This window comes from Pelodiscus sinensis, chromosome 13, assembly GCF_049634645.1.
Source record: "Pelodiscus sinensis isolate JC-2024 chromosome 13, ASM4963464v1, whole genome shotgun sequence".
Lineage (NCBI taxonomy): Eukaryota > Metazoa > Chordata > Testudines > Trionychidae > Pelodiscus > Pelodiscus sinensis.
The window spans coordinates 2,222,795-2,236,382 of NC_134723.1; the positions used below are offsets into that span (position 1 = coordinate 2,222,795).

Here is a 13,588-nt window from a genome sequence, read left to right on the forward strand (position 1 = left end):
TCCTGCCTCTTCTGTTGCTGTGGCCAGCGTCCTTGTACCACTGGGGGGGGGAAGGGTCCCGTGTGCGCTGGGGAGACCCTTCGCTACAGCCCCTTGTTACCCTGGGTCAGAGCCCAGCCCTGCTCCCCCGGGGTGGCTTCTGGGGATGTGAACGGCAAACCCCATACCTGGTAAGCAGGACCCTTAATGCGGTTCCCCTCAGCCCAGCCTGCGGGCGTTTGGAGCAGCCCCTGCCTGTGGGGGGGGGGAGGGGGAAGGGCTCCAGCCCAGCAGACTAGAATGCCCCCCCCCCCCCGCCCTGTTTGATCAGTTAACCAGTCAAACATTAACTCAACGGGACGTTACATCCGTACTGGCTCCCCCCTCCAGGGTGCTCCCATGGAGCCTGCTGTCTGCCGGGCAGGGCGTGGCTGCAGGGGCTACCCCACCACTCTGCACTAGCCCCAGGCAGCCCTGCTCTGAGGGGGCGCTCGCAGGCCTGCTCCCCCCCACCACGGCCCTGCACAGAGGCCCTGGGCAGCGGCAGGGAGGCGCATCAGACGGAGCTGCGGAGACCTTAGCATAGGCCTGTCCACGCCCCGGCGCCCACTGAGCCTTGGCAGCAGGGCCCAGACCTGAGGCCTGGCCCTGGTGGGAGCGGGGCACTGGAATGAAGGGGCGAGGTGAGGACCCAGAGCAAGTCTCATCTGTGGAGGCTGAGGGGCGGGTCCCAGGGGGTCAGGCCCTCAGCCTGCGGCGCAGAGCCTGGGGTGGGGCATGGGGCCGAGCTGCACCTGGGAGGGAGGATCCCCAGGGCTGTGCAAGGCCCCCAGCCAGGAAGCAACGCTGGGGCTCTGTGGGACCCCTTCCCTGGCTCAGCGTGAAGGGTGGGGCACATGCTGCCTCTGCCGTCCCCCAAGGGGCTGTGGGGGTGGGGTCTTGGCAGGGCTGGCCCCGGGTGCCAGAGAGAGCCCAGCACATGCACTGAGCACACGGTGCATGGGCCCCTCCAAGCAGGGGGTGCCACTCCCTGGCAGGTGGGGGGCAGAGCATGGAGCATTTGCAGGGGGCTCATGCAGAGTAGGTGGCGCCAGGGCTCTGAAGGAGGCTGGCCAGGCAAGCCCTCCCCTGCTGCAGGAGAAGTGAATGGAAGGGTTAAATACCCCTTGGTGGCAGGGCGGTGGGAGGCTGGGGGCAAAAGGGGTGCTCAGGGCACGTGTATGAGCAATGCCAGGCAGCCAGCGCAAGCCTGAGTCTGCTCTGCCCTGGGTTGGGCGATGCCATTGGGGACCCTGGCCTGGCCCGGAGACCAGGCCCTGGCCTGCTGCGCTTGCTCCAAGCAGACCCCCAGCCAGGCCCCCGGCCCAGTGGTTGCACAGGGGGCTGCTCTGGCGATGGGACCCAGTGGAAGCCAGCAGGCTGCTGCTACTTTGCCCTGCCCTGTGACCCCTGCCCCAAAGCTGGTGTTGCAGAGACCCCCCAGGGCCAGACCTGACTAGCAGCCCCCCTGGCTCCCTGCAGCCGCCCCAGGGCTGGGGCACAGCTCAATTCTCTCCCAGGGCGCAGCGGCACTGGGGGCAGGGCTCATGCCGCTCGCTCAGCCACGTGGCTCAAGCCGCTCACTGAGCCTGGCGGCTGCTGACGCCAACGCCTGGGTAAGGTGAGGCTGGCGAGGCCCCGCGCTGCCATGGCCCTTGCACAGCCAAAGTCGGGCAAAACATCTCTTTAATGAGGGAGGTGAGATGCGAACACCAGGCACCCTGCAAGGCTCCCCTCCCGGCAGCCCTGGCCCCCCAGCGGGAGCCTGTCAGTCTGGGGAGCCGGGCTTGGCTACAGGCCGCAGCCTTTGCCTCCTGCGGAGCCTGGGGGCCTTGCACAGCCCTGGGGAGCCTCCCTTTCAGGTGCATCCCAGCATTGCCCTTCACTGTCACCACTGGCCAGGGCCTGGGGCCGGGCCGGGCTTCGCCAGCAGCTGAGCCAGAGGCTCACCAGGGAAGGCTGCCTCCAAGCTGGCCGCTAACTCCAGTTCCACCACGGGTGTCAAGCCCGCCTTGGGGCCGAGTCCGGGGCCTGCTGCTGGTGGGGCTTTGCCCTCCGAGGAGCTGCTTCGGGCTGGCGGCTGTTGCTCCTGGTGCTTGGTGCTGCCGGGCAGGCTGTGCTGGGAGGCCGAGGCGGAGAGCAGGCCGGCACGCCAGGCAGGCTCGCTGGGGGGTGGCCGATCCACTGTGGCCAGGCAGCTGGCACCGGCCTCCAGGGTCCCCATGATGGTGGCAACAAGAGCAGAGGGCTGCCCGGCCAGAGCCAGGGGCTGGAGCAGGCTGGGCAAGGCATGCTGAAGGGGAGCAGGCAGGAGGGGGCCAGGCGCCCAGGCTGGCAGGGGCTGGGGGACCCCAGGCTGGAGCAGGAGCCTGTCCTGCACGGGGGCACTGCTTGGGAAGGCAGAGCTGGCAGCGTCTCCCAGGCCCAGCACCGTGGGGAGCGTCAGGGGCACCAGCCCCGGGGAACCAGGCAGGAGCAGGGAGCTGGGGAAGGAGAAAGGGAAAAACCATCATGTGCTGGAGCGAAACCCCCCGGCCCACTCCCCATGTCCCCCCCCCCCGCTCAGAGCTGGAGCGCCAGCCCCACGGCTTGTGCCCCTCAGCTCCTTGCCGCCCGAGAGCCTCTGCTGGCGCTGTAGCATTGGCACCATGCACCCTACACCCCCTGCCCGGCCCACTCTGCCTGGGGCCCCCCAAACTGCCTCGCTCTCTGACCCCACATCAGGCCTGCTACTGCTGCTCCTTCCTGCCAGGCCTCGCTAGCACCTCCCGTTGGGCTCTACCCCTCCCCGCCTGCAGCACCGACCAGCTGTGCACCTGGGCCCCCGGGGGCCTGCCCCGACCCCATCATCTGGACTAATCCCCTGCCCTCCTGCTCTGGCTTCAGCCAACTTCCCCAGGGGGCTGGCAGCCCGGCCATGGAAGCGTTGCTGCCCGGGGGCACCATGGCAGCCGGGGCCCTGTGCCCAGGCTTGGTGTAGAGGCTGGGGCAGAGCCTGTATCCTTGGCTGGACCCCAGCCGGGCGCGTCCCAGAGCAGGCACTTACCCCGCGGCCCGGGCAGGCGGCACGCTGGCCTCTTGCTGCCCCAGGGGGGCGGGACACGTAGCAGCCGCGGGCTCCTGCGGCAGGTCAGCTAGCACCGTCCCCCTCTTGCTGCGGGTGAGCGGCGCACTCCGAGGAGCGGGCGGGGGGGCTGAGCGGCTGGCTCTGGGGGCCCCGGGGCCCACTCCTTCACCCTCATCCTCAATCACCAGCAGGTCCTTGGGCAGCTCCTTGAACTGGTAGACCAGCCGCTGCCCCTCCACCTTGGCCAGAATGCCCCGCTGGTAATAGTACCTGGGGGACACCAGCACCGCATGAGACCAGGGTGTCACTGGCCCCCTGCCATGGCCACCTCTCCCGCGGAAACCCCCCGCCTGTGCCCCCGGGGCTCCTCAGCACTGTAACCCCCCCGGCTCCTACACAACAGCACCCCCCATCCCCATCAGCACTGTGTCCCCCCCGGGACTCCCCAGCACTGTAACCCCCCCGGCTCCTACACGACAGCACCCCAATCCCATCAGCACTGTGTCCCCCCCGGGACTCCCCAGCACTGTAACCCCCCCGGCTCCTACACAACAGCACCCCCCAACCCCATCAGCACTGTGCCCCCCCCCGGGGCTCCCCAGCACTGTAACCCCCCCCGGCTCCTACACCACAGCCCCCCCATCCCCATCAGCACTGTGCCCCCCCCGGGGCTCCCCAGCACTGTAACCCCCCCCCCCGGCTCCTACACCACAGCCCCCCCATCCCCATCAGCACTGTGCCCCCCCCGGGGCTCCCCAGCACTGTAACCCCCCCCGGCTCCTACACCACAGCCCCCCCATCCCCATCAGCACTGTGCCCCCCCCGGGGCTCCCCAGCACTGTAACCCCCCCCCGGCTCCTACACCACAGCCCCCCCATCCCCATCAGCACTGTGCCCCCCCCGGGACTCCCCAGCACTGTAACCCCCCCCCCCGGCTCCTACACCACAGCCCCCCCATCCCCATCAGCACTGTGCCCCCCCCGGGGCTCCCCAGCACTGTAACCCCCCCCGGCTCCTACACCACAGCCCCCCCATCCCCATCAGCACTGTGCCCCCCCCGGGGCTCCCCAGCACTGTAACCCCCCCCCGGCTCCTACACCACAGCCCCCCCATCCCCATCAGCACTGTGCCCCCCCCGGGACTCCCCAGCACTGTAACCCCCCCCCCGGCTCCTACACCACAGCCCCCCCATCCCCATCAGCACTGTGCCCCCCCCGGGGCTCCCCAGCACTGTAACCCCCCCCGGCTCCTACACCACAGCCCCCCCATCCCCATCAGCACTGTGCCCCCCCCGGGGCTCCCCAGCACTGTAACCCCCCCCCCGGCTCCTACACCACAGCCCCCCCATCCCCATCAGCACTGTGCCCCCCCCGGGACTCCCCAGCACTGTAACCCCCCCCCCCCGGCTCCTACACCACAGCCCCCCCATCCCCATCAGCACTGTGCCCCCCCCGGGGCTCCCCAGCACTGTAACCCCCCCCGGCTCCTACACCACAGCCCCCCCATCCCCATCAGCACTGTGCCCCCCCCGGGGCTCCCCAGCACTGTAACCCCCCCCCGGCTCCTACACCACAGCCCCCCCATTCCCATCAGCACTGTGCCCCCCCCGGGACTCCCCAGCACTGTAACCCCCCCCCCCGGCTCCTACACCACAGCCCCCCCATCCCCATCAGCACTGTGCCCCCCCCGGGGCTCCCCAGCACTGTAACCCCCCCCGGCTCCTACACCACAGCCCCCCCATCCCCATCAGCACTGTGCCCCCCCCGGGGCTCCCCAGCACTGTAACCCCCCCCCGGCTCCTACACCACAGCCCCCCCATCCCCATCAGCACTGTGCCCCCCCCGGGGCTCCCCAGCACTGTAACCCCCCCCCGGCTCCTACACCACAGCCCCCCCATCCCCATCAGCACTGTGCCCCCCCGGGGCTCCCCAGCACTGTAACCCGGGCACTGCAGGTCCCTACCGCAGCGCCCGGCCCATGGTTTCGTAGTTCATGCTGGGTTTGTTCTTTTGCTTCCCCCACAGCCTGGACACGGCCTTGGAGTCCACCAGCTTGAAGATGCCCCTGTCCCGCTGGGTCCAGGTGATGTACCTGGGGCAGGTGTTCCGGTCCTGCAGCAGCGCCAGCAGGAACTCCCACAGGTACAGGGCGTTCCCTGGGGACCGCAGGCAGCTCAGCCCGGGGCAGGGAGTCCGGGAGCCTCTTCCCAGCCAGCCCCGGCCGCTCCTAGGGCCCGGGCCCCCGGGAGCCTCCCCCGCCCCATCGCTGGCCTCAGCCTGCCCCCGCCCCATCGCTGGCCTCAGCCTGCCCCCGCCCCCGCGCTCATCAGTGCATGGGGGGGGGGCACGGGCCGGGCCTGGGACCGTGGCAGGAGCAAGGCCAGCGGGCACCCTGGCTAGAGCTTCCCCGGCCCGCGCCCCGGGGAGAGGGGCGGCTGGGAGCGTCCAGCCGAGCCGGCCCTGGGACTCGGGCGGGGCAGAGGGGGCCTGACCTGGCTCCCAGCCGGCCGGGCATCTGCCCCGCGCACAGCAGCGGCTGCCTGACGATTTGCCTGCGGGGCGCGGAGCGTCTGCCCCCCGCCAAGCGACCGGGGCTGTTTGCTGAGCCCCGCCTGCCCCTCCTCCCGGCCGCCACCCGCGCCCTACCTTTGCCGTCCTTGCTCCTCCTGCAGATCGGAAAGCCAGGGGCGGGGAGGGGCGACGGGCAGCGCGGGGGCTTTGGCCTCCGACCTGCAAGGGGGAGACAGGAGGAGTAGGGCCTGGGCCAGCACCGAGCGAGGGGAGCGCGCCCCCTACCGAGCCCTGTGCGCCCGGCCTTACAGCGCCCCCTACTGAGCCCTGTGCGCCCTGCCTTACAGCGCCCCCTACTGAGCCCCTGTGCGCCCTGCCTTACAGCGCCCCCTACTGAGCCCTGTGCGCCCTGCCTTACAGCGCCCCCTACTGAGCCCTGTGCGCCCGGCCTTACAGCGCCCCCTACTGAGCCCTGTGCGCCCTGCCTTACAGCGCCCCCTACTGAGCCCTGTGCGCCCGGCCTTACAGCGCCCCCTACTGAGCCCTGTGCCCCCGCCTTACAGCGCCCCCTACTGCGCCCCTGTGCGCCCGGCCTTACAGCGCCCCCTACCGAGCCCTGTGCGCCCTGCCTTACAGCGCCCCCTACCGAGCCCTGTGCGCCCCACCTTACAGCGCCCCCTACCGAGCCCTGTGCGCCCTGCCTTACAGCGCCCCCTACCGAGCCCTGTGCGCCCTGCCTTACAGCGCCCCCTACCGAGCCCTGTGCGCCCTGCCTTACAGCGCCCCCTACCGAGCCCTGTGCGCCCCGCCTTACAGCGCCCCCTACCGAGCCCTGTGCGCCCGGCCTTACAGCGCCCCCTACCGAGCCCTGTGCGCCCTGCCTTACAGCGCCCCCTACCGAGCCCTGTGCGCCCTGCCTTACAGCGCCCCCTACCGAGCCCTGTGCGCCCCGCCTTACAGCGCCCCCTACCGAGCCCTGTGCGCCCTGCCTTACAGCGCCCCCTACCGAGCCCTGTGCGCCCGGCCTTACAGCGCCCCCTACTGAGCCCTGTGCCCCCGGCCTTACAGCGCCCCCTACTGAGCCCCTTGTGCCCCCGGCCTTACAGCGCCCCCTACTGAGCCCTGTGCTCCCGCCTTACCGCGCCCCCTACTAACCCCTGTCCGCCCTCTGCCTTACAGCGCCCCCTACTGACCCCTGTGCGCCCCCTGCCTTACAGCGCCCCCTACTGAGCCCCTTGTGCCCCCGGCCTTACAGCGCCCCCTACTGAGCCCTGTCCGCCCTCTGCCTTACAGCGCCCCCTACTGAGCCCTGTGCGCCCTCTGCCTTACAGCGCCCCCTACTGACCCCTGTGCGCCCTCTGCCTTACAGCGCCCCCTACTGAGCCCCTGTCCGCCCTCTGCCTTACAGCGCCCCCTGCTGAGCCCGTCTGCCCCGGCCTTACAGCGCCCCCTACTGAGCCCTGTCCGCCCTCTGCCTTACAGCGCCCCCTACTGAGCCCCTGTCCGCCCTCTGCCTTACAGCGCCCCCTACTGAGCCCCTGTCCGCCCTCTGCCTTACAGCGCCCCCTGCTGAGCCCGTCTGCCCCCTGCCTTACAGCGCCCCCTACTGACCCCTGTGCGCCCCCTGCCTTACAGCGCCCCCTGCTGAGCCCCTGTCCGCCCTCTGCCTTACAGCGCCCCCTACTGAGCCCCTGTCCCCTGCATCACAGCGCCCTCTAGCACCACCTGGGGCACTGGGGCCAGAACTGACAGAGGGGAGAGCGCCTCCTACTGAACTCCTGGGATCCTGAGGTCACCACTGACCCCCTGCTCTCTGTAGCACCTTTGGGTTCTCCTGGAGGCCCTCACCCAGCCTGAACCCGGCTGGGCTTCTTTCTGAAAGGCCCTTCTCAGCCAGCTCCGATCTGGAGCCAGCTCCCAGGTGGAAGCCAAGCAGGGCTCCGAAGGCGCTTTCTTCCCGGACAGAGCTGCTGGGTTAACTGCAGCGGCAGGGGACATGCACAGGGCGGGGCAGCCCTCCGCCACCGGGGCCCCGAAGGAACGAGGGGGGCACGGCCAGCCCCGTAGGGCTGGGTCCCACGTCACGCAGCCGGAGAGGGAGACGGGCTCCATGCGGAGGGGTCTCCACGCTGCAGGCGGGGCAGAGGCCATGGTGATGGACACCCGGGGCAGGGCTAAGGCTGGCTGCAGGGACCGGCCAGCGTTGGGCAGCTGCGGGGGTGCAGCAGGTGCATGCGGACGAGGCGGCTGCTCTGGCTGCTCCCCCCACCAGAGCCAGGTGTGTCCCAGGCCACTGCAGGCGCAGGCTTTAGGGGACCCGCTTACCTTTCCTCCTGGGCGGCTTCCCTGGCTGCTCCCTGGGGGAGCCCGTCCCCAGAGTCTCCTCCTCCCCACACCCGTGCAGGCCGCTGGCTTCCCCTGTGTCCAGGGAAGCCCTAATGCCTCCAACTGCAAGGGACACAAAGGCAGGGAAGCCTGGCTGAGCGTGGGCCCCAGGACCCTCCCCACACCCGCTGAAGCCACTCTGAAGGAAGGCCTCTCTTCTGCACCTAGACCCGACCCCCGACACCCCCGCCTGTGGGAGGGAGGAGCCCCTTGCTCCAGGGACCCCCGGAGAGGGGAGGGGCCTTGTCCTGCCCTGTGGGGAGGGGACCCCCAGTCCCCGAGAGGGGAGGGGCCTTGTCCTGCCCTGTGGGGGGGAACCCCCAGTCCCCGAGAGGGGAGGGGCCTTGTCCTGCCCTGTGGGGGGGACCCTCTGCCCCCCGAGAGGGGAGGAGCCTTGTCCTGCCCTGTGGGGGGGAACCCCCAGTCCCCGAGAGGGGAGGGGCCTTGTCCTGCCCTGTGGGGGGGACCCTCTGCCCCCCGAGAGGGGAGGGGCCTTGTCCTGCCCTGTGGAGGGGATGCCCCCAAGAGGGGAGGGGCTTTGTCCTGCCCTGTGGGGGGGGACCCCCAGTCCCCGAGAGGGGAGGGGCCTTGTCCTGCCCTGTGGGGGGGATGCCCCCAAGAGGGGAGGGGCCTTGTCCTGCCCTGTGGGGGGGGACCCCCAGTCCCCGAGGGGGGCGGGCTCCTGCCCGCAAAGGCGACTCACGCAGGCGCGTCTCATCCAAGATGTTGTTGGGTGACTCTACCCAGAGCAGGCCCTCGCCAGCTGCCATGGGGGGTAACGGCTGCTCGGCGTCACCTGCAGGGAACCAGCCTGTGTCAGCCCCCCACATGCTGCCATGGGGCCAGGACCCCCCCATGACCCTTCCTGCCAGGCTCCCCACAGAGCCCAGCCCCCAGAAGCACGGCTCCTCTCAGGCCAGGGGGTTCCATTGTTCTGGGGCGGGGGGAGGCCTGTGGCCATGGTGCAAAGCCAGGCCGGGGCAGGGCTACACCAGGGTGTGGGAAAGGGGCAGCGGGAACCAGTGCCCAGGCTGTTGGTGTTGGGGGAAGGGGGTGACGCTGTTCCTGCTCCCCTCCGCCTGCTGGGCAGGGTTTGAGGGGACGTCACGGGGGGGTCTGACCCCCTCATGCCCCCCCAGGTTGTCACCGCTGGGTTCCAGCGTCAGTGCTGTCGGGACGATGGGGCCAGGCTCTGGGCAGCCCCTGGCAGGCCGCGCTGGGCAAGGGTTCCTTGCCCCCCTCAGGGCGGGAGACTCATCGCGGCCCCTGCGGGCGGGGGCTTGCGAGCCTGTGTCGTCACGGCTGGAGCTAGAGCGGCTCCGCGCACCGGGGAGAGTCCTGAGCGGGGTCTCCGCAGAGGCCTGGGGGTTGGGGTCTCGGGAGCTGCAGTGGGTGACCCCCTTCCCTTACCCTCCTGTGACCCACCAGGCACCGGGACACCGTCCCCGACCAGCTGCAGCTCGGGGCTCTCCAGCAGCGCGTCCGCCATGATCCCCCGAGGCGCCTCATCCACGTCCAGCCCCGAATACACGTACAGCAGGTCTGCGCCGCGCAGCGGCTCCTCCAGCGGGGCTGGGAACGCCAGCGGGCCATCGAGCTGCAGGGTGGCAGACAGGCACCACTGAGACCCCCAGACGCTCAGCAGCCCCCACCCCCCACCCCCAGGCCTCTGGACCAGCCACAGCGACAGGATCCCGGAGGTGCAACCTGGCCCTGGTGTCCCGCCGCGCCTCTCGACGCCCGGCCTGAGCTGCCTCGCACACGCTGCAAGCCCCTCCAGGCGCTGCGATCGCTCAGCACGGCCCTGACAGCCCCTCGCCCCGCTCCCTGCATCTCTCGCACATCGCACCCGGGGCGGCCACTTCCCGCTGGTCCCCCGGCCAGCGGCAGGGACAGTGCGACCCGACCACCCCCCGGCGTATGCACCGGTCTCTGTGCCCAGCCCCACTGCCTTCGGTCTCACGCAACCCAGATCTGTCCACTGCAGCGAGGTGGGGCGTGCGGCTCAGCGCAGATGCCGTCTGTTTGCACTGGGCCGCGAGCGCACCGCCTCCGCCTGGACCCTCTCGCACGCACGTTTCCCAGCTCCCGCGCTTCCCTCAGCCTGCTGGCCATGACCGTGCGCCTGGGCCCGTCGCCCCAACTCCCGCTATCGCGTGCTGGGTACTCCCAGGGGGGGCGGGGGGGAAGGACAGAGGCAGCGCCCTGCCCCCGTGCCACAGCTCCTAGCCTCTGTGCCCGTGCTGGAGATTGGCCCAGACACACAGTCTCTGGGCTGGTGTGGTGCTTGGGCACTCTCCTCCCGCTGTAACTCCCTGGGTTACAGCACCCCTGGGGACTAATGGGCGAGCCCCCCGCCCTCACCCTGCCTCTGCCCCCTGCCCAGGGCAAGTAGAGGGACCCAGCTCCCCACAGCTGCCTGTGCGGCTCTCCCCAAGCCAGCTCCAGCCAGGGGGGTGGCTCGGAGCTGCAGCCAGGCCAGGAGGGCAGCTGTGGGGAGTCACAGTGGAGCCTTCTGCCCTGGGCGTGGGGCCCAAGGAGCCTCCCGCCCCGTCCCTGCCCCACAGACTCTCCCCGCCCAGGCAGGTGGAGGATCTGCAAGCCAGTCCTCAGAGCTGCCCAGCGGGCTCTTACCGCCAGACCCCTTTGTGGCTACTAAAATTGCATCTGCAGCCGCCCAGGGGTTGGCAGGGCTCAGCCAGGGCCTGGCAGGCAGACTGGCCACCCAGCCCCCATTGCTGAGAGCGACTGGCGGGAGCGAGGGAGGGGCAGGCGCATGCCACCGGTGGGCAGCACTGCATCTCCTGCGCAGCATCCTGCAGGCAGTCACTGAGGGGGCATGCAAAGTCCCTGCCCCCCGGCTCTGAGACTGTCTGCACCGGGGCCCCTTGGCTCCAGCCCTGTGGCATCTGTCAGCCTCCCGGAGTGCCTGGCTTCCTTCCCCCACCCTCCCCTCCTGCCACAGCTGGGGGTTTGCTGGAACAGGGTGACCCGGCTTCCTGCCTCGCCCCTGTGGTGTGCACCTACCCAGCCACGTGGGTCCCAGTGCCTCAGACACAAGCGTGGCTCTGTCCCCAGCGGGAGGGGGACCAAGCCAAGAACTCCCCTCCCCCACCCTGCCGCTGACAGCGTGTTGGCAGGTCAACGTGTCTACCTACTCAAGGGTACCAGGCCAGTTCTTGCCTCCTCTCCGTCAATGGCCTGGCCCCCCAGCGAGCGAGCCTCCCGCTAAGTGGAGGAAGTGGGCTGTGCCCACACACCCCCCTGCTTGGGCTCTCCAGGACTCCTCGTTGTTTTTAGTTACCGACTCACACGGCTTCCCTCTGCGCTTGGGCTTCCAGGAGAACCAGAGACATCAGCTGTGCGCCAGCGATCCCACACGCGGGCGTGGCGCCCCAGAACCCTGGTCTGCTGGACCCTGACCCAAACGCGGGCGGCAGATTGTACGTTTCGGCTCAGAAAGCCTCTTTGCGCCCCGTCCACGTGACAGCCCTGTGACTACGGCATCTGCACCCGCTAGGACCCCCTAGGTAGCCTGTCCACTACCTCTGCAGTAGCCGCGTCGGACTCCTCACAGTCTAAGGCAATGCAGAAGGGAACAGGATGTGCAAGGTTAACCAGTGGGCATTAGTCTTACTGTTAACTGGACCTTAACCATTAACCCAGGGGACCGGCTGGCCCCACCAGGACAGGACCCCAGCCCTCAGCAGCAGTGGGTGGGCTGTGACGGCCGGTGGGACCCCCACCCTGGCCACCCCCTGCTGTGCCAGCCGCACAACCTTGTTTAACGGGTAACTGGTTAAATGATGCAGGTTTAAGCAGTTACTGGTTAACATTTGTAACTGGGATTCATCTCCCTTACAAGTCCGCTGTTTCTGCACACCTGGCAATGTGTGTGCGTGGTGCTGGCGGCCTGGCGCCAGCCTGCATGTGAAACGCTCCGTCCGACATCACGTCCTCTCTGGGACGTGAGCAGAGCGGGTGTTGGCATAGTCCAAATTCCTTTGGGAGTCCCTGCTCTTGCCCAGTTCCTCACCAGCCCTCCCACTGGGAGGAAGGTCCCTGGTGTCTGGTTTTCTACCGGACAGTCCGGTTTTTGCGCCCTCTGCTGGTAAAAAAATCCAGAAAATACCGGACACATGCAATGTCCGGTATTTTGTTTTTCCGGCTGGGCGCCAGACAGAAGCTTGGCAGGGATGGGGGAGTGGCTGGGAGGCGGGGCGCGATCGGCGCAGGGAGCCCTCAGCTGATTGCGTGTGCGAGGAGTGATGCCTTGGGGAGGAGCAGAAGCCCCGTCCCTGCTCCTGGGCGCTACTCAAGCGCGTTGCGGAGCCATAGGCCAGGAGAGACGCCCGCAGGTGCTTTGGGGTTGTTTAGGCGCCTTCCATGGGCTCTCAGCCAAAACGGACTGGGGTGGAATTTCTGCTTCTTCCCACCGGGACACCCAAAGACCTGGCTATGGGGGAGTCGGCTTCCTAGCCATGGTCCCCTCCCAGCCTTGCCATTGTGCTGCCCTGGGGTCTGCCTCTCTGCTCTGCTGCCTCCCCCTTTGTTCCCCGCTCGGTGGCTCTTGGGAGCAGCCACACAGGGTGTGTGTTCCGGGTGGGTGGGGTTTTCTTTTTGCTTGGCTGTGTGTTCGGTATTTTTTGGGAGCCCATCTGGCAACCCACCCTCTCTTGCCTGACCTTGCAACGTCCTCGCCTGCCTTCCTGCAGACTCACGCTCACTGATCTCCGACTGCTCCCCCCCCATTGCATCGCACCCGCCTGCTCCCAGACAGACACCGTGGGCAGGGCCGGAATGGAGGTGGGGCGCAGGTGGCCCTACCTGGGATATCTCCTCCAAGCTGCTGCTGGCAAATTCAAACCCCAGCTCGGCGGGGTGGGCGGCTAGCGACATGGCCCGCATCAGAGACGGGCCCTGGCCGGCGAGCTGGAGGGAGAAGCGGTGCCTTTGCCCCGGGGGAGCCGTGTCCTCAGCTTCATGGGGGTGGCAGGGCCAGGCTGAGGCGCAGCGGACCCAGCCCTGGCTGCAGCCTGGGCAACGTCTCCGCAGGCCGGGCCAGCTGGAGAGAGAGAGGCGTTATTGCTGGATGGTACCCGAGGGAGCAGCTCCTCCGCCCCACGGCCCCAATCCCAGGGCCACGCCCTGCTGCCCCACTCCCCAGGCCTCCCCTTCCGCCTCATGCTCCCTCCCCCATTCCCCTGCCTCCCCTCCCTCCCCCTCCACGGGCCCTGAGCCGGGGAAGGTGTCCTGAGCCGCTCTGCAGGGGCAGCACATCGCAGCCTGAGCCCAATAGGCAGGAAACGGTTTCTCTCCCCCGACTGCTTAGTGCCGTCTGTCCGTCTGTCCGTCCTGTCCCTTGAGCCATGCGGATTGCTTGACTCCACTGCTGAGCGGTGGGCAGAGCCACAGGCCCACGGGACGCTCTGTGCTCCTAGCCAGCCTTCCCGCCTGGGGCCGAGTGCAGGCAGAGCCCTGGTGCCCGTCCCGGGCTCTCGGAGCGGCTAAGGCCAGGGCTCAAACACGCGCCTGTGCCGCTCAGTTCAATGCCCACGGCCCCGGTGCCCAGTTACCGGGACAACACCCTTGAAACGGGAAGCCATGG

At 69.2% G+C, this 13,588-nt stretch overlaps 1 protein-coding gene across 3 annotated transcripts; it reads right to left on the reverse strand.

The window, feature by feature from the left end:
* Positions 1–3: 3 nt before the first annotated feature.
* ELF4 (E74 like ETS transcription factor 4) lies at positions 4–12,963 on the reverse strand. 3 transcript variants are annotated; one of them, XM_075896621.1, is made up of 8 exons: positions 12,808–12,963; positions 9,406–9,577; positions 8,684–8,776; positions 7,921–8,043; positions 5,731–5,814; positions 5,048–5,240; positions 3,065–3,355; positions 4–2,501 (listed from the first exon to the last, which is right to left on the reverse strand). In XM_075896621.1, exons 1-8 carry the CDS (start codon positions 12,886–12,888, stop codon positions 1,907–1,909), a joined length of 1,632 nt encoding a protein of 543 aa, XP_075752736.1. In that variant the 5' UTR covers positions 12,889–12,963; the 3' UTR covers positions 4–1,906. The 3 variants fall into 3 exon arrangements, with proteins under 3 accessions (XP_075752736.1, XP_075752735.1, XP_075752737.1); XM_075896620.1 differs by having other exon boundaries at positions 9,391–9,577; XM_075896622.1 differs by lacking the exon at positions 8,684–8,776.
* Positions 12,964–13,588: the final 625 nt, after the last annotated feature.